General features: G+C 43.3%; 1 protein-coding gene across 1 annotated transcript in view; it reads right to left on the bottom strand.

Annotated features, from left to right (window-relative positions):
* Nucleotides 1-25,349, bottom strand: part of LOC126355825 (peroxidase-like) — a 245,725-nt gene that overhangs the window by 37,017 nt on the left and 183,359 nt on the right. The window contains exon 8 of the mRNA XM_050006275.1: nt 3,279-3,476. Within this exon, the coding sequence (XP_049862232.1) occupies nt 3,279-3,476 (198 nt within the window). The remainder of the gene's footprint in view (nt 1-3,278; nt 3,477-25,349) is intronic.

Raw genomic sequence — 25,349 nt, 5'->3', positions numbered from 1 at the left:
TAACTGACGCTGAGCGATAAAAAGTCAGATGTGCTCCACACCAGTACTAAAAACAATAACAATTTTAGATTATACGAAAATTCACGCGAATTTAAAGGCCGATTCCACTAAATACCTAGGGATTACAATTATGGACAACTGAAGTTGGAACGATCACATATATAATGTTGTGGAGCAGGCGAACCAAAGACTGAGTTTTATTAGCAGATCGCTCTGAAGATGCAACAAAAAATGGTTCAAATGTCTCTGAGCACTATGGGACTTAACTTCTGAGGTCATCAGTCCCCTAGACCTTAGAACTACTTAAACCTAACTAACCTAAGGACATCACACACATCCATGTCCGAGGCAGGATTCGAACCTGCGACCGTAGCTGTCGCGCGGTTCCAGACTGTAGCGCCTAGAAGCGCTCGGCCACCCTGGCGGGTGAAGATGCAGCAGTTCTATTAAAGGAACTAGCCTTTGCTAGAGTATTGCTGCGTAGTGTTGTGGGCTCCTCACAGATAGGAGCGACGAAGCACACTGACAAACTTCAAAGAAGGGCAACTCGTTCTGTGCTATAGCGAAATAGGGGTGAGAGTGTTTCGGATATGATACGCGATTTTGAGTGGCTGTCATTAAAAGAAAAGCGTATTTCGCTGCAGCCAGATCTTTTCACGAAATTTCAATTACCAGCTTTCTACCCAGAATGAAAATATTTCTCTGACTCCCACCTACATAGAGAGAAGTGATCATGGACGTAAGGGAAAACAGAGCTCCTACGGAAAAAAATTAGGTGCTATTTGAGAGTATAGCAGTCATGAAACAGCCTGAAAGTGGTTCAATGGACCTTGTAATGTAGGTACCTCTCCAAGGAGCTAGGATTTTAACTGCGTCGTCACAATACATATATTAGCCGTGAGGTCTAACGGGCGGCTTTCCGGACTGGGAAGAAGCACCTGGTCCACGGCACGGACCCACCTGCCGGACTAGTGTCGAGGTCCGATGAGATGGCCAGTCTGTGGATGGTCTTCAGGCGGTTTTCCATCTGCCTCGGTGAATGGTTCCCCTTATTCCGCCTCAGTTACACTATGCCGGCGATTGCTGCGCAAACAAGTTCTCTACGTACGCGTACACCAACATTACTCTACCACGCAAACATAGGAGTTACACTCGTCTGGTATGAGACGTTCCCTGGGGGGGGGGGGGGGGGGTCCACCGGGGGCCCCACAGTAACACTGAAAGAGTGGTTCGGTGTGGAGAGGCGGAAGGGTGAAGTGGACTGCGGTAGCCGTCATGGGGTTGTGGACCACTGTGGCTGCGGCGGGGACGGAGCCTCTCCGTCGTTTGTAAGCCCCCGGTTAACATACAATACAGTACATAGATTGCAATAAAGTTCATCATATGACAATTTAAGAGAGAACAGTGGGGGCCGTAAATACTACTCAAGAAGGAACAATAACTTTCACTACCCACTATTAAATCTGTCAGTGGTTCAGCAACTGGTTCACTTTCCAGCCCAGTAACAAAAAACTTCAAATGCAACCTCACATAAAATCATTTGTCCTGCTGAATTGCTTCTACTCCGTGGACGAATTTCGATTTAAAAACTGTTGGCGCTCTTTTTGTTTTCTAAAAAAGAGAGAGAGAGATCGAGAAAAGAGAGCCGGCCGGTGTGGCCCTGCGATTCTAGGCGCTTCAGTCTGGAACCGCGCGACCGCTACGGTCGCAGGTTAGAATCCTACCTAGGGCATGGATGTGTGTGATGTCCTTAGGTTAGTTAGGCTTAAGTATTTCTAAGTTCTAGGGGACTGATGACGACAGATGTTAAGTCCCATAGTGCTCAGAGCCATTTGTACCATTTTTGAGAAAAGAGATAGAGACCAAGAGAGAGATACAAGTAGAGAAAGAAAGGAGCTAGTTTTTAGTTTTGTTGCTTGAGTAGAACTAAAAAATGACATGTTTTTATTAATGTTGGCACTAACCACATGTACATATTTTGTAAACTGACTCGTTCCACGTAGTTTCGATAAAAGAATCGTGGAAACGATGTATGGAACATATATATAACTAACTAATCTTCTCCAAGCACTTAAAGGTGAAATGCAAAGTACAGTAGAACCCCTCTAACCCGACCTTGGAATGTCCGCCTATTCTCAGGCTCGCGAGCCTGTGCCAACTTGTCACTAACTGGACGCCTGTCGGGCCATTGTTGCGGTGTCTACCGCTGTGCATATTGTTATACTGTACGTTATTATGCTATTTTATCCTCTGTTGGGATTAAACTTCGCTGTTTGCTTTATTCCGTGTTCTCTACTGTAGATTCACTGCGTGTACAGTTGTCTGTTTTTGAACGTGTCTGGATTCGAACGTAAAATCGTACCTCTTTCACTAAATGAAAAATTAGCAGTGCTACAAAGACTGGACGAAGGAGATTCGCTCCAAAAAATTGCAAAGGAACTGAATGAAGGTGTTACGACAATTATGGATTGGAGGAAGAATTGGAAAGACATTCACTCCTATACAGTTACGATTGATGGTAAAAACACTCTGAAGAATCGCAAAACATTAAAAAAGCCTAACTTGAACTGCTTGATAACGCTTTGTGGATATGGTTTTGTCAAGAAAGAAGGAAAGGAACTCCAATATCTGGGCCAATTCTCAAAGAAAAAGTGATAGTTTTGCACAAAAAACTGGAAGCCGAAAGTAAATTTGCTGCCAGTGAAGGCTGGATTGATCCTTGGAAAACTTGTCAAAAATGTATCCCTGACTTTTTTTCCAAGTAATTTGTTTTCGCTTTTACTGTAAAAACAATGCATACAGTATAATCATTTCTTAGTTTATACATACAGTAGTTTGTTTCTTTGAAAAATTACTTTTTTTTTTAAATACAGTGCCATAAAAATTTTTTAGTTTACAGTATATATATCGTTTATACGTTATTACGTACAGTATAGTGCTTGTCGTTTTTCCTTTTAAAACCAATACATATTATAGTGTGTGTAGACGTTTTTTAGTTAATATACTGTTTAACACTGTGTAAAAAACATCTGTTTGTATTACTATAGACATCTTTTAGTTCTTAAATCGTTTAATTTTTGTCACTTAATGTCTTTTTATATTTTCTGCAATAAATATTAGATTTTTCGGATAATCCGACCTTTTTCTCGTTCCTACCATAGTCCCGGTCCCGAAGGTGACGGATTAGAGGGGTTCTACTGTAGTCATGTAGATGTGATAGTGTAGAGCTGCAGTAGACAGCTGTGTGGCTGGCAGCTGCGGCACGTGTTGCTACGCACCCAGTATGGGCGGCAGGTAGTGGCCGTACGAGATGTGCTGGTACTGGGCGATGAGTATGCGGCGGGCCTCCTGGAAGAGCCTCTCGTCGTCCCAGCGCGGGTTCAGCTCAGCCAGCCCCCTGGCCAGGCGGTTGTGCTCGCGGATCAGCACCGTGTGCAGCGACGCCAGCTGCACGTTCTGGTTCAGCCGCAGGTCCGCTGCAACACGCGCGCACACACCAGCGCGTTACGCTCTCGCAGAAGCAAACCAGCTCGTCACACTTCCGGGCACACTAAAACATTGTGCCGCAGGCTGAACTCCAATTCATTCGGAAAACAATTTACACGAATTGCTTACCAAATAAATTAGAGGTAAATTTCGGATTGGAATCCGTGTGCGGCTCCATCACAGCGTTTCAGACTACAGGGTGTGCTAAAAAGAATGACCTGATTTTAACTTGTAATAATATTGAGACGACTGTCACTAGGTAACTGAAAAAGCGCATGGTCTAGAGTTTCAGAAAAAAATCCGCTAGATGTCGCTACGAGCGCTGACCCGGAGCGTGCAGCCAGTCTCGCGCAATATGGCGTCCGCGCAATGGAAGGCGTATTGTGTTATTGAATTTAGTCGTATTCAATCAGTGATCGCAGTTCAGCGGGCGTTTCATATTCGGTTTCGTGCTAAACCTTCCTCCCTTACCTCATGCCATTGGTGACATCAGCTGCTGTAGCTTCAGTGACAGAAGACACCTTACGCTCAGTTTGGCATGAATTCGGCTATCAGCTAGCTGTCGTCCTTGCAGCCAATCGAGGACATATTGAACATTTATGGTGGATTTTTATAAACTTCTGTCTCTTCTGAGTAATTTAGTAAGCAATTTGTTGGTCTTAAGTCAGTCTTCCTAATAAATAATTCTATTTAAAATTGGGTCATTCTTTTTGAGACACCCTGTCTTACGACTGCGCCATCGCAGACAGAACCGTGCACTCCGAGCCGCCTCTTCAATTTTTTCAGTGCCATATCTTCCAGTCGCTCTGTGAACTTAATGATGGATCAAAGCCAAAGCGTTCCCACACACTTGGAATGATTGTAGGGGAACAGATGCAGGAAAAGTGCATTGCCATCCTAGGCAACGTCATAATCGAAGTAGTTTGCCGTTGCCTTCCTCTGACTTGTGTGTCTGAGATTTGTGTCCTATGGATGACAGTGACGAATGGCTATACAGTGTAGGGTTGGGTTTTTATTGTCATGGATAAAGGGACAGGGTGAAACCGTGTACTGGCACACAAACTGTTCCTTTCGAATAGCACCAATAGGGCTGTCGAGCTTAATGTTGCCATCCGATGGACGATAACCATCAACTATGTCACATACTGAGGTGATTAAAGTCTTGGGACTGCGATATGCAGATATAGAGATGGCGGTAGTATCGCGTAAACAAAGCATAAAAGAACAGTCAACTGGTGGAGCTGTCATTTGCGCTCAGGTGGTTAATGTGTAAAGGTTTCCGAAATGATCACGACTGCACGACGGGAATTAACCAATTTTGAACGCAGAAGAATAGATGGAGATGTACTAGATGTGTGGAACATTCCATTTCGAAATCGCCAGGAAATTCGATATTCCAATGTCCATCAGCGTCAAGGGTGTGCCGAGAGTACCACATTTCAGGCATTACCTCTTACCACAGACAATGCAATAACCGATGACCTTCACTTAACGATCGAGAGCAGCGACGTTTGCGTTGAATTTTCAGTGCTAACAGACAAACAACAGTGCGAGAAATAACCACAGAAATTAATGTGGCACGTACGACTAAAATGGCTACGAAGTTTCCTCTATAGGGAGGATATAGCGCGCAGCGTTCGTCACCTGAAGAAGCTGCGCCAAAACAGTCTCAGTTGCTGAGCAATCTGGCTTTTTTACAACGCTGTCGTGACAAGGAGGTAGTACCAAAGTTTGCAGTCATCAAACACCACATCAGAACCGCTGCAGTAAACAGAATTTTACGAAAGACCAGCCGTGCGATTGTGAAAGACAGAATACGTCATACCAGGTATGAACTAGACATGAACGCTCGCCTGTTGTTTAGTTGCCATTTATTTCTGGTCGGAGGACTACGACGTAATAGGCCGATAAATTTGAGTGGCTTAACCGTCATCAAGGAACTACTGGATCCATCAGCATTCACATCACTGTTATCAACTTCTCTGACAAGGAACCTCATGAAGTTACCATCTCGGCTCTCAGTAAAGGATTGAACTTTGCCCCAGCTCCACGTAAGTTGAGATTATTAGTGGAGTGGAACAAGTAATTCGTCATCTTCCTCAAGAAGGACTGGATGACGTGCGGCTTGCTACTAGCCGGATTTTAGCGACATCCAAGCCGCCTAAGTCAAACATCTGCAGAGAGGAGAGACAAGGACTGAAATTGTTGCAGAAGGATGAAGATCTGGTTGTTTTACCTGCTGACAAGGGGAACACCACGGTAATCCTCAATGCTACAGATTACCACAAGAAAGTTGGATTATTACTGGAGGATAGCACATACCGGATTCTCAAGCGGGATCCCACATCGGCACTCAGCAGGAAGATAAGAGAGCTACTAAAAAACTCTGGCCTCTCCGACGACCTGGTGAAGTACTTACAGCCGAGAGCACCTAGGCCACCAAGACTGTACGGTTTGCCAAAGGTTCATAAGGAGAACGTCCCATTGACACCGATTGTTGGCGCTATTGGCTCTCCTACGTACATGCTTGCAAAACACTTAACTAAATTGTTGGCGCCTATAGTTGGTCACTGCCCACATCATATTAAGAATTCAAAAATGTTTGTTGATATCATAAAACAAATGAAGATAGACCCATGGTCAGCCTCGACGTGGTTTCTCTGTTCACCAAAGTGCCTGTGGGTGACACATTACAACTGTTGGCGGCTCATTTTTCCGCAGAAATTTTGAAGTTGTTCCCTGCATACCTTGACGACCACTTACTTCTTATACAGTGGAAATTGTTATGAAATGACGGATGGAACAGCCATGGGTTCGCCACTGTCACCAGCAATAGCGAATTTTTTCATGGAGGATTTTGAAGAACGAGCGTTGAGCAGTGCTCACCTCCGCCCATCATGCTTCTGCAGATACGTCGACGATACTTTTTTAATATGGCCACATGGCAATGACACGCTGCAGCAGTTCGTCGAACATTTAAATGGTGTACATGCAAACATAAAATTTACATTGGAGGTAGAGAAGGAAGGGAAGTTACCTTTTTTAGATGTGTTGGTGGAGTGAAAGCCGGATGGACGATTGGGCCATTCTGTGTACAGGAAGCCAACCCATACAGACTTATATATGCATAGCCACAGCTTCCATCATCCGTCTCAGAAGAGAGCTATGCTGAATACTTAAGTATACAGAGCCAGGACTATTTCCGACAAGGACCACCTCGGTCCCGAGATCAACCATTTGACGACTGTTTTCAAGAGGAGTGGTTATACTGCCGGGAAATTAAATCAGTATTGTCCAAGAAAGTAAGACACGATGCTGGCCACAGACAAGAAGAGGCCGAACACATAGCGTGGCTTCCTTTTTGCGGTGCTACAACAAGCAAGATAGGCAGAGTCCTGAAGAGGCAAGGAATAAAACAAGTTTTCCGACCACCTAGGAAAATTAAGGAAATGTTGAGACCAGTCAAAGATAGTCTCGGCTTAAGAGTGCCGGGAATTTATACTATTCCTCGCGAATGCGGCAAGAATTACGTGGGCCAGTCTGTAAGAACCGTTGCCGACCGCTGCATCGAGCACCAACGCTACCTGAAATACAGGTATTTGGAAAAATCTGCGGTGGCTGAACATAGCCTGCTTAACAAGCATAAGATTTTATTTGAAGAAACCAGAGTAAATAGCCCACACATCGAATTACTGGGACTCTGTGACCCGGGAAGCATTCGAAATCAGACTTATCGATAATAACTTTACCAGAGACAACGGCTATGCACTTAGCAACACTTGGAAGAGTGCACTGGATAAAGAAAAATCGCAGAGAAAAACTTCCCGCACTTTACCTAATGATTCAAGGTATGGCGCTGCAAGCAACGCGGGATAGAAACTACATCTACGGAAGTAGAGGGCACCACTCCACTACGCCCTATATCGCTGTTGCTATGACGTATTCCAGCCAATCAGAAGCCATCCTTTGCATATAAAAGTGAGAGCCTCGCTAGTTCACGACAGTCAGTTTTAGCCCTGACGACGACCATGGAGGTAGTGGTCGAAAGCTTGGAGTTTTATCCTGAATTGACGCGGCATGTACACCGAGAGATTTTTATTCAAGAGATACGTCGCGAAAGACTTCGTAGCTTTATTCATCACAGTCGCAGTGTTCCCCATCGATAATGGATAAAAGTTTTACTTTGTTATGTATCTGCAGATAATAATTAAGGATATGTGCACAATGCTGTATCCCAGAACACTGGTACCACCGTGGATTTAGGGCTGTCCGAATATACACAAAGAGGGAGGACCCCCCACGTCCGATAGTGTTGAACACTATACGTCTGTAGCGCCAAGACGACCCCACGACACCGGTGACAACATGGAAAGATTTCATCACGTTAATTAAACCAGATAATATTTTCGTAACATTTTTTGTTTTATGTGTTCCATCTTTTCATGTTAATATGTATTTTATACGTTTATAATATTTCGATTTAGCCTCTGACCATTTGTATTCCTAGTGCTCCTATTGTTTATCTTTTGTTTATTAACTTATGTTGCCAGAACAATTAACTCTGGTAAATAGCAGTGTAAAATTTTTACGTAGCATGTTCAAATCATTGTTAAATGCGTATGTGTATATTTATAGGAGTATTTGCTCCCCTACAACACAGATAATTGTTAATATTGTAATATTGTTCTTCTATTTTTTCCTTTAAATTACCAAAACCTATTCTAAAATATATTACGTGCATGTTAATCACAGTTAGCTTCTAAAGTCCTTTGTTATACTTGTAATGCTATTATGTGATCAATTTATGTTTTGTAATGTACATCAACTATTTGCCTTTTAAGCTGCTAAATGGCCGTAAGTTGGCGAGAACCAAATAATTAAATAATCTTAACAGTAACAGAGAGTGCGGAAAATGATATCAACCGGAATAGCAAAGCAGTACCCAACATCAGCCAGCTGCGATCAAATAAATCGTAATAGCACGTTCCGTTTCCATGTAAATAGAGCTCCATCACAGGTTCAAGAGAAGTCAAAACCTAGTTGGCAAACAAAATCTGAAAAATTGAATATGAGAGTAAGGAGAGCAATGAGAGAGGCGTCAAATGACTTTGAAAGTAAAACTTTGTCAGTCGATCTGACTAGAAACGCTAAGACGTTTTGGTTTTACGTAAAATCGAAACTGGTTCGCAGTCACCCCTTGCCACCGCAGTGGCACCGAAACGCAAGGTAAAAGCAGAAGACCCAAATACCGAATTCGGTTTTTCATCGCGGAAGATCTTAATACGGTCCCTTCGTTCAATAATTGTAGAAATGTCGAAATGGCTTATATTTAGATAATCGGTCACGGAATAGAAAATCAACTACAACCGCTTAGTAGTGGAAACGCATCAGTACCAGATGAGATACCTGTAAGATTCTACAAAGATTATGCGAAAGAACTCGCTGCCCTTCTGCCAGCAGTTTATCGTAGTTCGCTAGGACAGCGACGTGTGTCTAGCGACTGAAAAAAAGCGAAGGTCATTCCCGTTTTCAAGACAAGTCGTATGAGAGACGGACATATCTATAGGCCTATAGCGTTGACGTCAGTCTGTTGTAGAATTATGGAGCATGTTTTCTGCTCAAGAATTTGACAGTTTATGAGAACGAAAATCTCGTCTATAAATGTAAACATGGATACCGCAAACAGAGATTTTTGCGAAACTCAGCTCGCCCTATTCCTTCATGAGATCTGTGGCGCCGTAGACAAAGGCGCTCAGATTGATGCCGTGTTCCTTGTGTTCAGGAAGACATTTGACTGCCGTTCAGTGAAAAAATTACTAGCTTTTTCAGTATCGGTCCAGATTTGCGAGTAGATTCAAGACTTACTTGCAGACAGAACTCAACATATCGACCTTAACGGAACAAAATCAACAGACATATAGATAATTTCCAGGGCACCTCAAGAAATTCTGTAGAACTGTTACTGTTTACAGTGTTTTTAAATTATATAGTAGAAAGCTTCGAAAGCTCGTTAAGACTGTTCATATCTACATCTACATGGATACTCTGCAAATCACATTTAAGTGCCTGGCAGAGAGTTCATCGAACTACATTCACAATTCTCTATTATTCCAATCTCGTATAGCACGTGGAAAGAATGAACACCTATATCTTTCCGTACGAGCTCTGATTTCCGTTATTTTATCGTGGTATCGTTCCTCCCTATGTAGGTCGGTGTCAACAAAATATTTTCGCATTCTGAGGAGAAAGTTGGTGATTGGAATTTCGTGAGAAGATTCCGTCGCAACGAAAAACGCCAGCCCAAATCCTGTATCATTTCTGCCCCACTCCTTCCCATATTTCGCGATAACACAAAACGTGCTGCCTTTCTTTGAACTTTTTCGATGTACTCCGTCAGTCCTATCTGGTAAGGATCCCACACCGCGCAGCAGTATTCTAAAAGAGGATGGACAAACCTAGTGTAGACAGTCTCCTTAGTAGGTCTGTTACATTTTTTAAGTGTCCTGCCAATAAAACCTAGCCTTTGGCTAGCCTTGCCCACAACATTTTCTGTGTGTTCTTTCCAATTGAAGTTGTTGGTAATTGTAATACCTATGTACGTAGATGAACTTACGGCTTTTAGATTAATCTGATTTGTCGTGTAACCGAAGTTTAACGAGTTCCTTTTAGCACTGATGTGGATGACCTCACACTTTTCGTTATTTAGGGTCAACTGCCAATTTTTACACCATTCAGATATTTTTTCTAAATCGTTTTGCAATTTGTTTTGATCTTCTGATGGCTTTATTAGTCGATAAACGACAACGTAATCTGCAGACAACCTAAGACGGCTGCTCAGATTGTCTCGCAAATCGTTTATATTGATAAGGAACAGCATAGGGCCTATAACACTACCTTGTGGAACGCCTAAAATCACTTCTGTTTTACTCTATGTCTTTCCGTCAGTTACTACGAACTATGATCTCTCTGACAGGAAATCGCAAACCCAGTCACATAACTGAGACGATAATCCAGAAGCACGCAATTTCACTACGAGCCGCTTGTATGGTACAGTGTCAAAAGCCTTCCGGAAATCCAGGAATACGGATTCGATGTGAAACCCCTTGTCAATAGCACTGAGCGCTTCATTTGAATAAAGAGCTAGAACAGATGATATTATGGTACATAAGAAAGAAGCAACGCCAGAAGACAATATGAGTTTGTAACACGACCTGCAGAGGATTTATGAACGGCACAGGCTCCGGCTGTTGATCCTGAATGTAAACAAATGTAACGTACTAAGCTTACATAGAAAAAGAAATCCAGTAATGTACAAGTACACTATTGATGAAAAATTGCTGAGGACAGCACCTGCCGTAAAATATCTAGGAGCAACTATAGAGAGCGGCCTTATCAGGAATGACTACATACAACGAATAGTACGAAAAGCAGATGCCAGACGTAGAGTGATAGGAAGAAAAGGAAGAAAGGAAACGTAACTCATCCATTACAGAAGTGGCTTACAAGGCGCTTGTTCCACTGATTCTTGAGTGTTGTTCATCAATATGGGATCCTTACCAGTTAAGAGTGATATAAAGAAGATCCCTTGAAGAGCGGTGCGGTTCGTCACAGGATCGTTCGGTCGGCACGAGAGCGTTACAGAGATGCTCAAGATATTCCAGTGGCAGTTGTTACGAGAGAGTCGTTGTACATCACGAAGCGGTTTACTATTGAAATTCCGAGAGAGCAATTCACGGGAAGATTGGTGCAACATATTACTTCCTCCCACCTACATCTCGCGAAATAGTGACGACCAAAAGATTCAGAGGCTTACCGACAATCATTCTTCTCAGTTTCTATTCGCGACTGGAATAGGGTAGAGGGGATCAGTTAGCGGTACCACAAGTACCATCCGCCGCCCATCGTCAGGTGCTTTGCGGAGTATTGATGTAGATTGCCAGACAGCTGATAAAATCACCAAGTAATCGCACGTTGAGAAGTTGTTACCCTTCCTTCCAAAACAAAGATTGTCGCTACAAAAACGGGAAGTGATAACGGGCTGTCATTCTGTTGACCAGAATCCACGCGTAAACCTGCCAAAGTAGTCGAGAGCGTCTGAACGACTAGTGGTTAGATTCACGCGCACCTAGTCCCAACGGAGCGGACTCTCCGCAGCCTCCTCAAGGTGACCGCCGCGCTCTCTGTGGGAATGAAAGGGCGTCGCTGATCCGGCAAGGAAGGGCAGTCGTATTTACGGTCCGGGAAACTCGAGAATATACGGAGAGACCGGCGAGACTCGTGGTAATTCCCAGTGCTGGGATTACAACACGGAGCGCCCTGTTTACAGCTTTACGGGCTCCTTGAATGATGCCGAGTAATCAACAAAACCGTCAGGAGGTCACGATTTGCGTGAAGGTCCGACAATAAAGCGTTGGATCCAAGAAAGCGGTCTCGGTCGCTCAGTTTTGCCATCAATAACAGGCTGCGCTGCCTGTGGATAGCGACCACTGGTAGATTCTGCAGCGATATTTCCGGGCTTATAATTTTTCTTTGAAGTAGGTGAGTCTGCTCTAATAATACAACAGCTGCCAAAATGAATGAAGCATCCAGAAGCCATTGCCGGTCCTCAATATGACTACGATTTGCGGCAAGCAGAACGGCCACCAGATTGCGTTATTGTTGTTGATGTTTAGTGTAGTTTCCAGGACTGACAGGGCATAGAAGGAGCGGGAACAGCTTCAGATATTAAGTGATCACCGTGAAGAGCACAGATATGCTGCGTACTCGCGTCAGACAGCGTCATCAGTCCTGAGAGAGATTGAAACGGGCGCCATTGTGGGTCTCCATTTGACCGGTTGGTCGAATAGGGCAATATCCAAATTTATGGGGCATTCAGAAGTGACGATGACTCGATATTGGAATGTATGGGAATGTGAGAGCAGGCGTAGTCGTCGTCAAGATTCCGGTTAATCACATTGGACCATCACAAGGGTGGATCGCCTTACCTACAGAGACTATACAAGCCACCATGCGGTGTATGGCGGAGGGAACCGCGTACCAATACTATTCACTTCCTTTCCTGTTCCATTCGCAAACAGAGCGAGGGGAATGTCTAAAAGCTTTCGTACGAGCCCTGATTTCTCGCATCTTTACTTTGTGGTCCTTACGCGAAAAGTACGCTGGCAGCAGTAGAATCGTTCTGCAGTCGGCCTCAAATCCCGTTTTTCAAAATTCCTGCAAATAGTATCATGTGGAAAGAGCGTCGTCTTCCCACCAGCGTTTACCATTTGAGTTCACGAAGCGTATCCGGAATACTTGCTTGCTAATCGAACCTACTGGTAACAAATCTGCGTGCACACCTCTGAGTTACTTCGATGTTTTCCTTTAATCTTACTACAACAGTAGTCCCGAAAGGCTCGCACTAGCGTTCTATAAGCCATCTCTTACATGGGTGCGCTACATATCCGCAATATTCTTCCAATAAAACGAAGTCGAGCACTCATTTTCCCTAATACCAACCTGACGTGCTCATTGCGTTTCGTATCGCTTTGCAATGTTACGCCTAGAAATTTAACCGTCTGACTGTGTCAATCAGCACCGTACTAACGCTGTATTCGAATGTTACAGGTTTGGTTTCACTATTCATCTGAATTAACTTATTTTTTTTTAAATTTAGAGCTAGCTGTAATTTAGCAAACCAACTAGAAATGTCTTCACAAAAGAAGACGAAGTAAATATTCCAGAATTCGAATCGAGAACAGCTGGCAACATGAGTAACGTAGAAGTAAATATCCTCGGAGTAGTGAATCAACTTAAATGACTTACTAAAAAAAGTCTTCTAGTCCAGACTGTATATCAATTTGGTTTCTTTCAGAGTATTCTGATGAATTAGCTCCATACTTAACAATCATATACAACCGTTAGCTTGACGAAAGATCCGTCCCAAAAGACTGGAAAGTTGCACAGGTCACACCAATACTCAAGAAAGGTAGTAGGAGTAATCCACTAAATTACAGGCCCGTATCGTCAACGTCGATATGCAGCAGGATTTTAGAACATATATTGCGTTCAAACATTATGAATTACCTCGAAGAAAACTGTCTATTGACACATGGTCAACATGGGTTTAAGAAACACCGTTCTTGAGAAACCAACAAGCTCTTCATTCACACGAAGTGTTGACTGCTATTGACAAGGGATTTCAGATCGATTCCGTATTTCTGGATTTCCGGAAGGCTTTTGACACTGTACCACACAAGCGGCTCGTAGTCAAATTGCGTGCTTATGGAATATCGTCTCAGTTATGTGAATGGATTTGTGATTTCCTGTCAGAGAGGTCACAGTTCGTAGTGACTGACGGCAAGTCATCGAGTAAAATAGAAGTGATTTCTGGCATTCCCCAAGTTAGTGTTATAGGCCCTTAGCTGTCCCTTAACTATATAAACGATTTGGGAGACAATCAAAGCACCCGTCTTAGGTTGTTTGCACATTACGTTGTCGTTTATCGACTAATAAGGTCATCAGAAGATCAAAACAAATTGCAAAACGATTTAGAAAAGGTATCTGAATGGTGCGAAAATTGGTAATTGACCCTAAATAACGAAAAGTGTGAGATCATCCACATGAGTGCTAAAAGGAATTCGTTAAACTTCAGTTACACGACAAATCAGTCTAATCTAAAAGCCGTAAATTCAACTAAATACCTAGGCATTACAATTACGAACAACTTAAATTGAAAGGAACACATAGATAATGTTGTGGGAAAGGCTATCCAAAGACTGCGTTTTATTGGCAGGACACTTAGAAAATGTAACAGACCTACTAAGGAGACTGCCTACACTACGCTTGTCCGTCCTCTTTTAGAATACTGCTGCGCGGTGTGGGATCCTTACCAGATAGGACTGACGGAGCACATCGAAAAAGTTCAAAGAAGGGCTGCACGTTTTGTGTTATCGCGAAATATGGGAGAGAGTGTCACAGAAATGTTATAGGATTTACGATGGACATCATTAAAAGAAAGGTATTTTTCGTTGCAACGGAATCTTCTCACGCAATTCCAATCACCAACTTTCTCCTCAGAATGCGAAAATATTTTGTTGGTACCGATCTACATAGGGAGAAACGATCACCGAGATAAAATAAGGGAAATCAGAGCTCGTACGGAAAGATATAGGTGTTCGTTCTTTCTGCGCGCTATACGAGATTTGAATAATAGAGAGTTGTGAAGGTGGTTCGATGAACCCTCTGCCAGGCACTTAAATGTGTTTTGCAGAGGATACATGTAGATATAGAAATTTTTTTCTATGTCATCTTCTGTACTCTTTGAGACACTCGTCGACGACGCCTTCCTGTACACCACAGCTTTATCAGCAAACAGCAGCAGACTGCTGCCGCTTCGGCCCGTCAAATCATTTGTGTATACAGGGTGGATCTCCTAAAACGTGCACCTCAGATATTGCGGAAATGGAAAATGCTACTGATGTGAGGTTTTCACGGAATGGACTGCTAGTCAGGGCTCGTAATGTTAGCCAATAAATAGACCGAAATGATACTCAGAAAGTGCATTTTTTGTGCAATCACATACTTTTTAAATTGGAAAAATGCCTATTGACAATGACAAACTGAAAGTAGGGTAAATTAGGATGTGAGTGATGTTTCTTGCAGGACTCTAATGCGAGGCATTTACGAGATCTTGTATTTTGAAAAGTTCTCACGCTGACACTTGTACAATAGCTGTGGTAGCAGATACTAAAAAACAACGCAAGTGCATACTCTAGTTATGTGCAGTCTGATCAGTAACAAGACAATTGACCGGCGCAGGTTTTGTCCTGAATAAACACTTCCAGTATGGTATGGAACGACTGGCACATACGTGCTAGTATTGCAACGGAGATGTCCGAGCAGGCTGCAGTAGCATGTCATTGAATATCACAGGGTGCAGTTGGTGCGTCCTTTAAGAGAGCGTCTTTTAGCTTCTCCCACAGAAGAAAATCTAAAGGCCTCAAATTCGGGGAACGTGCCACCAAAGGTACGCGTCCTCTGTGTGCAATACAACGATTTAGAAATAATTCGTGAAGACACGCTGTAGAACCCCATGCACTATGCGGCTGTATAGCCATCATGTTGGTACAACAGGTTCCTCCTAGTATGCGGAGAAATGACTTCTAGCGTCTGTGGAAAATGATCGGTTAGGAGAACGCGATACTTGTGCACGTTCAGAGTTCCGTCTAGAAAAAAACGGGCCTATGAGCTGATGATTCACTATCCCACACCATATATTTACAGTAGATGAACGCTGAGGGTCCACCTGACGCAGCCAAAAGTGATTGTCAGCAGACCAGTAGCGCATGTTCCGGCAGTTTACCTGGCCATGACTGGTAAATGTGGTGTCATCACTAAACAAGATACATGATATATCTGGAGTATCTACATCTGCATCTAATTTTATAGTCCGCAAGCCACCCAACGGTGTGTGGCGGGGCACTTTATTTGCCACTGTCATTACCTCCCTTTTCTGTTCCAGTCGCGTACGGTTCGCGGGAAGAACGACTGCCGGAAAGCCTCCGTGAGTGCTCGAATCTCTCTAATTTTACATTTGCGATCTCCTCGGGAGGTAAAGTAGGGGGAAGCAATATATTCGATACCTCATCCAGAAACCCACCCTCTCGAAACCGGGACAGCAAGCTACACCGCGATGCAGAGAGCCTGCCTTGCAAAGTCTGCTAGTTGAGTTTGCTAAACATCTCCGTAACGCTATCACGCTTACCAAATAATCCTGTGATGAAACGCGCCGCTCTTCTTTGGACCTTCTCTACCTCCTCCGTCAACCCGGTCTGGTACGGATCCCACACTGATGAGCAATACTCAAGTATAGATCGAACGAGTGTTTTGTAAGCCACCTGTCTTAACGCCTATGGCAGAAGTTAACACTATTCTCATATACGTTTCGATGCGAATATCACAATAGCGAAATTAGAAAGGATATAAAATCTAGAGTAGCAACAGTAAGAGATAGACTTCAGAAAAACAGAAATTTGTTTACACCTAATATAAATATAAGTATAAGAAAGTCTATTCTGAAAAGTACTTGCATGAAGTGTAGCCTTGTACGGAAGTGAAGCGTGGACGATAAACTGTCCAGACAAACAGACAACAGTAGCTTTTGAAATGTGGTGCTACAGAAGAATCATGAAGATCAGATGGACACATCAATAAATAATGCGGGAGTAGTGAGTGGAACTGAAGAGAAAAGAAATTTATCTCATAACTTGCCTAAAGGAAGGAATTGGTTGATAGGGTACATACTGACGAATCAAGGACAATGGACGATGACGCAGTGAAATCTGTGCCTGGAGCGCGCGAAGCAGGGAGGTGAGTAAAAAATTGTAAGAGTGTGATGTAAATACTGGTCGCGCGGGGTAGCAGCGCGATCACAGGCGCCTTGCCACGGTCCGTGCGGCTCCACCCGTCGGAGTTTCGAGTCCTCCCTCGGTCATGGGTCTGTGTGTCGTCCATAGCGTAAGTTAGTTTAAGTTATACTAAGTAGTGCGTAAGCTTATGGGCCGATGACCTCAGCAATTTGGTTCCATTAGACCTTACCACAAATTTTCAACATGTAAATACTTCAAGCAGGTGAAAATAGATATAGGTTGCAGTAGCTATTCAGAAATGAACAGGCTTACACAAGATTCACCAGTGTGGAGGGCATCCGTCTTCGGTCTATAGATCACAACAAAAAGAACGCAATCAATAAATGCAGGGGATTTAAAAACTTTATCCGGTTTCACAATACTACCACTTCTAAACGAATGAAGATATGAGTTTTAACTTCCGCATAGAAACTAAAAGTTTAGCTTGGCCCTATTCCAAGTTGTCACTTCATTTGATTGCTGGTATAAGGATCCGAATGGTGCACCCAGCTCTTTCGCTCGTTCATTACCCATCGGAGGCCGAGTCGTGATGGCAATAACACAGCTCCGAAAGGTGTCTTACATTTTACATTTCAACAGATGCAGCTCAGATTCAGTTGCGCGACGTGATTTTCGTCTAGATTGCGGCACACTCGACGATGGCGCTGATTGCCACGTCAGTGCCTAAGGCCGTTTGACGTTATGACACGTTATTATTTATTGTCGGGGTTTGTGAAAGGCTTGGTCCATGTACCTCCCCTCCAAACAACTTTGGATGAACTGTGACGGCAAATAGCAACAATAATAAATGCACAGACTTCAGAAATGCTCCCAAAAGTAGGATACGATGGAAGACACATTGACCATTGAAAGGTAAGTGAAAACTTTGATTGTAATCAGAAATGGTTCAAATGGCTCTGAGCACTATGCGACTTACCTTCTGAGGTCATCAGTCGCCTAGAACTTAGAACTACTTAAACCTAACTAACCTAAGGATATCACACACATCCATGCCCGAGGCAGGATTCGAACCTGCGACCGTAGCGGTCTCGCGATTCCAGACTGAAGCGCCTAGAACCGCACGGCCACACCGGCCGGCTGATTGTAATCTTGATTGTATAAAGAATTCCATGGTTGTATGTTAATACGTGTAAAAGTTGTACCTTCTAAAATCGGATTGTTCTTTTGAAAATAAAATCTTTGGAGTCCTATCAGTAAGTTTAGTCCTAGTTTCTATCTTCCTTCAAAATAGTCTTCTCACATCGCATGAATCGTTTTGAGGTACCCCATATAATGTTTTATATCTTTTAACAGTGCCCATCTTAACTCCAGTTTTTTTTATATGCCTATACACATTCCTCAGTTAAAATAAACCGCTTCGTTTTTTTGTCTGCATCTGGAGACTAACGTCAGGAACTACTGAAGGGATTTTGATACGGTTTTGATTAGTAGATGGACTGAACCACGAGGACTTACGTATACGATCTGTTTTAATTATGGTTAATGATGAGTGAGTAATTTATATATTGTTATCTGTTCCATATTTAATTGGCATTTGGAGTGACATCTCGTGTCAGCGATGGGAGCTTCAAATTGGCCAACTACAGAGAAGGTAGTATCTGGCGGGGAAAGCAGTAAAGTAAACAGTCGCCGCAACTCTAGTAGAGAGCGACAATGGTAGACCGAAATCTATATACGTGGACGCCAACAGAAGTTTATCTGGCGGGGTGGAGGGAGTGGAAAACTTAAAACTGCAAACTGCAGCTTTTTATGTAAATGAGCTGGTCAGTCTCGAGCGATGTCGGCCCATAATAACTAAATTTTATAGATAAAACAAAAAACTGATTATATCCCAGAGGATTCTAGAAGTGAATAAGAATTTTGTAACGAATTTAATGAATAAAAACTCTGTATTCCAAATTCTAGTGGAGATAGTAAGCGTTCCCGCTTGTGGACTGCTATGCCTAAATATCTTTACATATCTACTTTAGATGTTATAAATTTAAGACCCCCGCCCTGTTTTGCTGTCTGTACGTGAAGCCTAATTTCTGGAACTACTCAAGGGATTCTGGTATGTTTTTCACCACTATATTAGAGTGATTCACAAGGCAGGTTAATGCCGCTACGTCATAGATGTCCGTCCATAGCTAGTACTACCCATGCAAAACTGGGGCGTGTTGCAAGTTGTATACTACGAGGAACATTTTATAAGCAGTGCAAAACTTTTTTCCAGACAGCAGGTTAGTTTTATTCAGGATTTCAATACACCATATCATTTTCCACGATTTTATGTGCCGCATTACTTATTGAACGGCCCTCGTAATTTAGGAACCCATGTGTGTTGCCCTTTGGCGACTTTTAGTTGCTTGTCATGTCATTTACTTGAATATAGTGTGGCGCACGAACATCCGGCTCCGAGTACAGACTGCTCGCCAATTACAGACGAATGGTTGTCCGCGACGAGCACATACAATAAAAAATAATAATTAGATTATAAAGGAATTACAAATAAGCTATTGCAAGCAACAACTTCGAAACGTTAGACGCCAGCTGACAGGCGACAGTGAGCAGTTTAATAATCGCGACTGATTTTTCGTGCGCCATCCTTTACCAGTTCCAGTACTACTCTGTATCAAATGTAATCATGTAGATTCTTTTCGCTTGTTTTTGAAATATCTGATGATGGGTTCCTCGATGTAAACCAGTAATAGAGTGAAGAAACATTTTTGCAACCAAAGACTTTTAAAAAATTTGAAATAATTGAAAGTTGTGACCCGCAATGTGATTATGTCACAACGCATCACGCTGCACACTAACTATAGCTATAGTTGTATGTAGCCTAGACGACTGATTGTTTCTTAGGGCAGTGACACTATCCGAAAGATTTCCGTGTGAACTTGGAAATGAGCGTACGGCATTGTGGGTCGGGAGTCCCCCATTCGGGTAAGTTCGGCCGCCGAGGGCAAGTACTTACTGCATTCGACGACACATTGGACGACTTGCGCGTCGGAGATGGGGATGAAATGATAATGAGGACAATACAACACCCAGTCCCTGAGTGGAGATAATCTCCTGCCCCAGTCGGGAATCGAACCCGGGCCCCTTGGCTTGGCATTCCGCTACGCTGACCACTCAGCTAACAGCGGCGAACTCCGTGTGAAAATAGGAGTCAACACGATGCACTTTCGCGTGAGCTTCCACCAGTCGACCATTTCCCAAATCGTAAACGGCCGAGCAGTGAAATGGCACAGTAAGCAGGATCTGGTGACGATGTGCCCTGTTAGCAGAGCAGCGGTCCCGTTACCGCCACACCTGGATCCGGCCGTCTGCTGGTGAATCAATTGCAGCCGTCGCGCCGGCATTTCCGCGACCGCTCTCGGCTACCCACAGCCTAGGCGAGGTAACGGGGCCTGACGGCGGCCGGTGTGGGAGGACTCGTGTTGCATGTCTTGGCGAGAGGACAATCGCGCTGCTCCCACCTCTGCTGGTGGCACCAACTCCGCACGTTGACCCTCACCCTTGGCAGACCCTGCAGGAACACAGCTAGACGACTCACAAACACAGCTCTTATGCTGGAGCAGTGGGGTTCATGTTACCATCGGACCACCTCGCTTTACGTTTCCCCTTCACTGCGAACGCTCAGAACCGCTCCGGAAGGCGTTCGGTACAAATCCGCACTGTCGCCTGATAAACAAAGTAAGATCCTACGGAATAGCAGACCAGCTGTGTGGCTGGGTTGAAGAGTTTTTACCAAACAGAACCCAGCATGTTGTTCTTAATGGAGAGACGTCTACAGAAGTTAAAGTAACCTCTGGTGTGCTACAGGGGAGTGTTATGGGACCATTGCTTTTCACAATATATATAAGCGACCTAGTAGAATACAGAGAAGTTGCAGCATAGAAAATTGTAGCGAAATGCAGGAAGATCTGCAGCGCATAGGCACTTGGTGCAGGGAGTGGCAACTGACCCTTAACATAGACAAATGTAATGTACTGCGAATACATAGAAAGAAGGTGGTGGTGGTTGGTGGTGGTGGTGGTTAGTGTTTAACGTCCCGTCAACAACGACGTCATGAGAGACGGAGCGCAAGCTCGGGTTAGGGAAGGATTGGGAGGGAAATCGGCCGTGCCCTTTCAAAGGAACCATCCCGGCATTTGCCTGAAACGATTTAGGGAAATCACGGAAAACCTAAATCAGGATGGCTGGAGACGGGATTGAACCGTCGTCCTCCCGAATGCGAGTCCAGTGTGCTAACCACTGTGCCACCTCGCTCTAGAAAGAAGGATCCTTTATTGTATGATTATATGATAGCGGAACAAACACTGGTAGCAGTTACTTCTGTAAAATATCTGGGAGTATGCGTGCGGACGATTTCAAGTGGAATGATCATATAAAATTAATAGTTGGTAAGGTGGGTACCAGGTTGAGATTCATTGGGAGATTCCTTAGAAACTGTAGTCCATCATCAAAGGAGGTGACTTACAAAACAGTCGTTCGACCTATACTTGAGTATTGCTCATCAGTGTGGGATCCGTACCAGATCGTGTTGACGGAGGAGATAGAGGAGATGCAAAGAAGAGCGGCGCGTTTCGTCACAGGGTTATTTGGTAAGTGTGATAGCGTTATGGAGATGTTTAGCAAACTCAAGTGCAGACTCTGCAAGAGAGGTGCTCTGCATCGCGGTGCAGCTTGCTGTTCAGGTTTCGAGAGGGTGCGTTTCTGGATGAGGTATAGAATATATTGCTTCCCCCTACTTATACCTCCCGAGGAGACCACGAATGTAAAATTAGAGAGATTCGAGCGCGCATGGAGGCTTTCCGGCAGTCGTTCTTCCCGCGAACCAAACGCGACTGGAACAGGAAAAGGAAGTAATGACAGTGGCACGTAAAGTGCCCTCCGCCACACACCGTTGGGTAGCTTGCGGAGTATAAATGTAGATGTAGATGCTCTGAACATATGTCGCTCATGACAAAGACAATGGTGTGAATAATTCACATATAACTGAGCGCCTGTATAAGATCTAAGAGAGGAACTTTGATAAGGCGAAGGAAAAAATATCGATATAATATGACGAAAAGCACACATTTTTTAACGTAACCAGCAACAAAGAAACCAACAGCTCTATTTTCTACTCTGATTTCTTCCAGAGGCAACATGTTTCGTTATTTCATTATTCCATCACCAGGCTCTATGAAAAACATAGTAACATCAGTGAAACACCTGAGGGGACATAAAGTTGTGGGTAAGAAAGTTCACATGAGTTGTATAGTAACTTTACACATAATTATATTAAGGCGAGTATTTCAAATTTGCTAACTTTATGACCCATTTTTTCAAGAAGTATATCACGCAACTTAATGAAATTTTGGAGGTTATTTATGCATGCTTTGTGTACATGTTTCCTCTAGCTTGCCCTAATATATATTCTAGGAGTTAGGATAGAACTTTTTTCTTTTGTATCTTGTTGTTACATTTTTTCCACATTTTTTGTGCATTATACTGGAAATATACTGGCAACATCTACCATTCTAGACATGTAGTATCACAAGTGTATTATAAATTAACTGAAAATAAAACCAGATGTCTAGTCCTATACTTCCGGAGAAAACGGATCATATGTCTAAGAAAATTTAGATTTTCGGAAATTGCAGTTACAAATCATCTTAAACTGAAATTTACATTTTAATAGAAACAACAATTAAAAAGCGGAATCACTGTAGTCTTCATCATCTAGGTTGTTGAAGACGTCCACTCCCCCCTCTTGTAAGATCTTGCCTCCATGGACACTTTTTGGGCTCGTAGCTCAGCTTTGGCAACTCACTCCCTGTCCAGTTCCTCCACTATGGTCTGCGTATTCCAAGCAGTCTTCACTTCCAGTTCCAAGACTTTCAGCCCAGCAGTACTATCATCATTAAATGTGATGACAGTATCATACACACCAAACCTCAATGTATGGAACTCCACAAACACGTTTTCAGGTGTTTTTGTCCACACTGCATTTCTGCATGACACATTCACATTTTTTATTTTCCTGCCAGGCATTTCTTCTCAATAAATCTGCATTTGCAATATGTCTGTAAACTCTAGTAGCCTCAAGTAAAGAGTTTTTGTGGGTAAGCTTCTGATTCAGATTTTTTTCACAAACTACTGGCAATTAAAATTGCTACACCACGAAGATGACGTGCTAACCGACAGGAAGAAGATGCTGTAATATGCAGATGATTAGCTTTTCAGAGCATTCACACAAGGTTGGCGCCGTTGGCGACACTTACAACGTGCTGACATGAGGAAAGTTTCCAAACGATTTCTCAAAAACGAACAGCAGTTGGCCGTCGTTGCCTGGTGAAACGTTGTTGTGATGCCTCATGTAAGGAGGAGAAATGCATACCATCACGTTTCTGACTTTGATAAAGGTCGGATTGTAGCCTATCGCGATTGCGGTTTATCGTATCGCGACATTGCTGCTCGCGTTGGTCGAGATTCAATGACTGTTAGCAAAATATGGAATCGGTGGGTTCAGGAGGGTAATATGGAACGCCGTGCTAGATCCCAACGGCCTCGTATCACTAGCAGTCGAAATGACAGGCATCTTATCCGCATGGCTGTAACGGAACGTGCAGCCACGTCTCGATCCCTGAGTCAACAGATGGGGACGTTTGCAAGACAACAACTATCTGCACGAACAGTTCGACGACGTTTGCAGCAGCATGGACTATCAGCTCGGAGACCATGGCTGCTGTTACCCTTGACGCTGCATCACAGACAGGAGCGCCTGCGATGGTGGATGCACGAATGGCTAATCGTCATTTTCTCGGATAAATCCAGGTGCTGTTTCGCATCCGTGTTTGGTGACATCGCGGTGAACGAACATTGGAAGCGTGTATTTGTCATCGCTAAACTGGCGTGTCACCCGGCGTGATGGTATGGGGTGCCATTGGTTACACGTCTCGGCCACCTCTTGTTCGCATTGATGGCAGTTTAAACAGTGGGCGTTACATTTCAGATGCGTTACGACCCGTGGCTCTACACTTAATTCGATCCCTGCGAAACCCTACATTTCAGCAGGATAATGCACGACCGCATGTTGCAGGTCCTGTATGAGCCTTTCTGGATACAGAAAATGTTCGACTGCTGCTCTGGCCAGCACATTCTCCAGATCTCTCACCAACTGAAGACATCTGGTCAATGGTGGCCGAGCAACTGGCTCGTCACATTGCGCCAGTTACTTCTCTTGATGAACTGTGGTATCGTGTTGAAGCTGCATGGGCAGCTGTACGTGTGCACGCCATCCAAGCTCTGTTTGATTTAATGCCCAGGCGTATCACGGCCGTAATTACGGCCAGAGGTGGTTGTTCTGGGTACTGATTTCTCAGAATCTATGCACCCAAATTGCGTGAAAATGTTATCAAATGTCAGTTCTAGTATAATATATTTGTCCAATGAATACCCATTTATCACCTGCTTTCTTCTTCTGCAGTTCCTCTTGGTTTAGCAATTTTAATGGCCAGTAGTGTATTGACAAGACTCGCCTGAACGAAGGTCGTGGATCGGCTTGTCATATCTTGCTATTTTACGGAAAAAAGGTAGCCTACTCAGCCTTCTTGATAGCATCTAGATTATTTTCGATGCTTCTTATGGCTTAAATTTAGTATTCTGATAGTTGATAGATAGTATTCTATAATAGATGACTCCCGATAGTCTTGCCGTCAGACAGCTCCGCTTCCTCAGATAGTGCATGCACGACGTAAACAAGAACCGTAGCTGTCATGACAGTCCTGAAAACTTATGCAGCTAGCTTTCCACTTGAATTTAAGTCATACCACACACTTCTAGACCTTAACGTTCTTGAGGTGCTAATTTTTAACTGTGCAATGGTTTATTAAATCCTAAAAAGATCTACACATCTACTTAATCTCAAAATAAAATATATTTAGAGTTGCATAATTAATTAGCAAATTTCCAAATAACGTTTTCACATAAAAAATTTAAATTTCTCAAGAATTTGGCTATTTATACTTACCTTAAGGACCCTAAAACTAAATCTAACAATCTGGGATAGTAAAATTTAGAAACAGTACTATACTTTACTGAAAGCAATAAAATAAGATATGAATAAAATAAAATTATCATCCTAAAATCTGGACCAATAAAGGCAGTGAAACAGAAAAAATTACTGTGTGAGTAACCAATAAGAGACATAGATTCACAACGACACGTAAGTCGTCGCTGAAAAAATAGAATATGGGGTGTGTGGCAGATAAAGATTCGTCTCAAATCTAATGTGTGGTGTCAAAGCAAAGAAGATCCTGATCGGATATACATTCTACCCGAGCACAAGAACCGCCCAAGAAAATTAATAGCACAAAAACAAACAAAGTCGCTTCTCAGTTCCGTCAACATTTGCTTATGTATGGGACGTAACATCTGCATCGAACAGTTTGCGACACTGCTCAGTATCATTAAGTAGCAGGCAGA

Source organism: Schistocerca gregaria, chromosome 1 (genome assembly GCF_023897955.1).
Source record: "Schistocerca gregaria isolate iqSchGreg1 chromosome 1, iqSchGreg1.2, whole genome shotgun sequence".
Lineage (NCBI taxonomy): Eukaryota > Metazoa > Arthropoda > Insecta > Orthoptera > Acrididae > Schistocerca > Schistocerca gregaria.
This window is presented reverse-complemented; position numbering and strand designations above follow the sequence as displayed.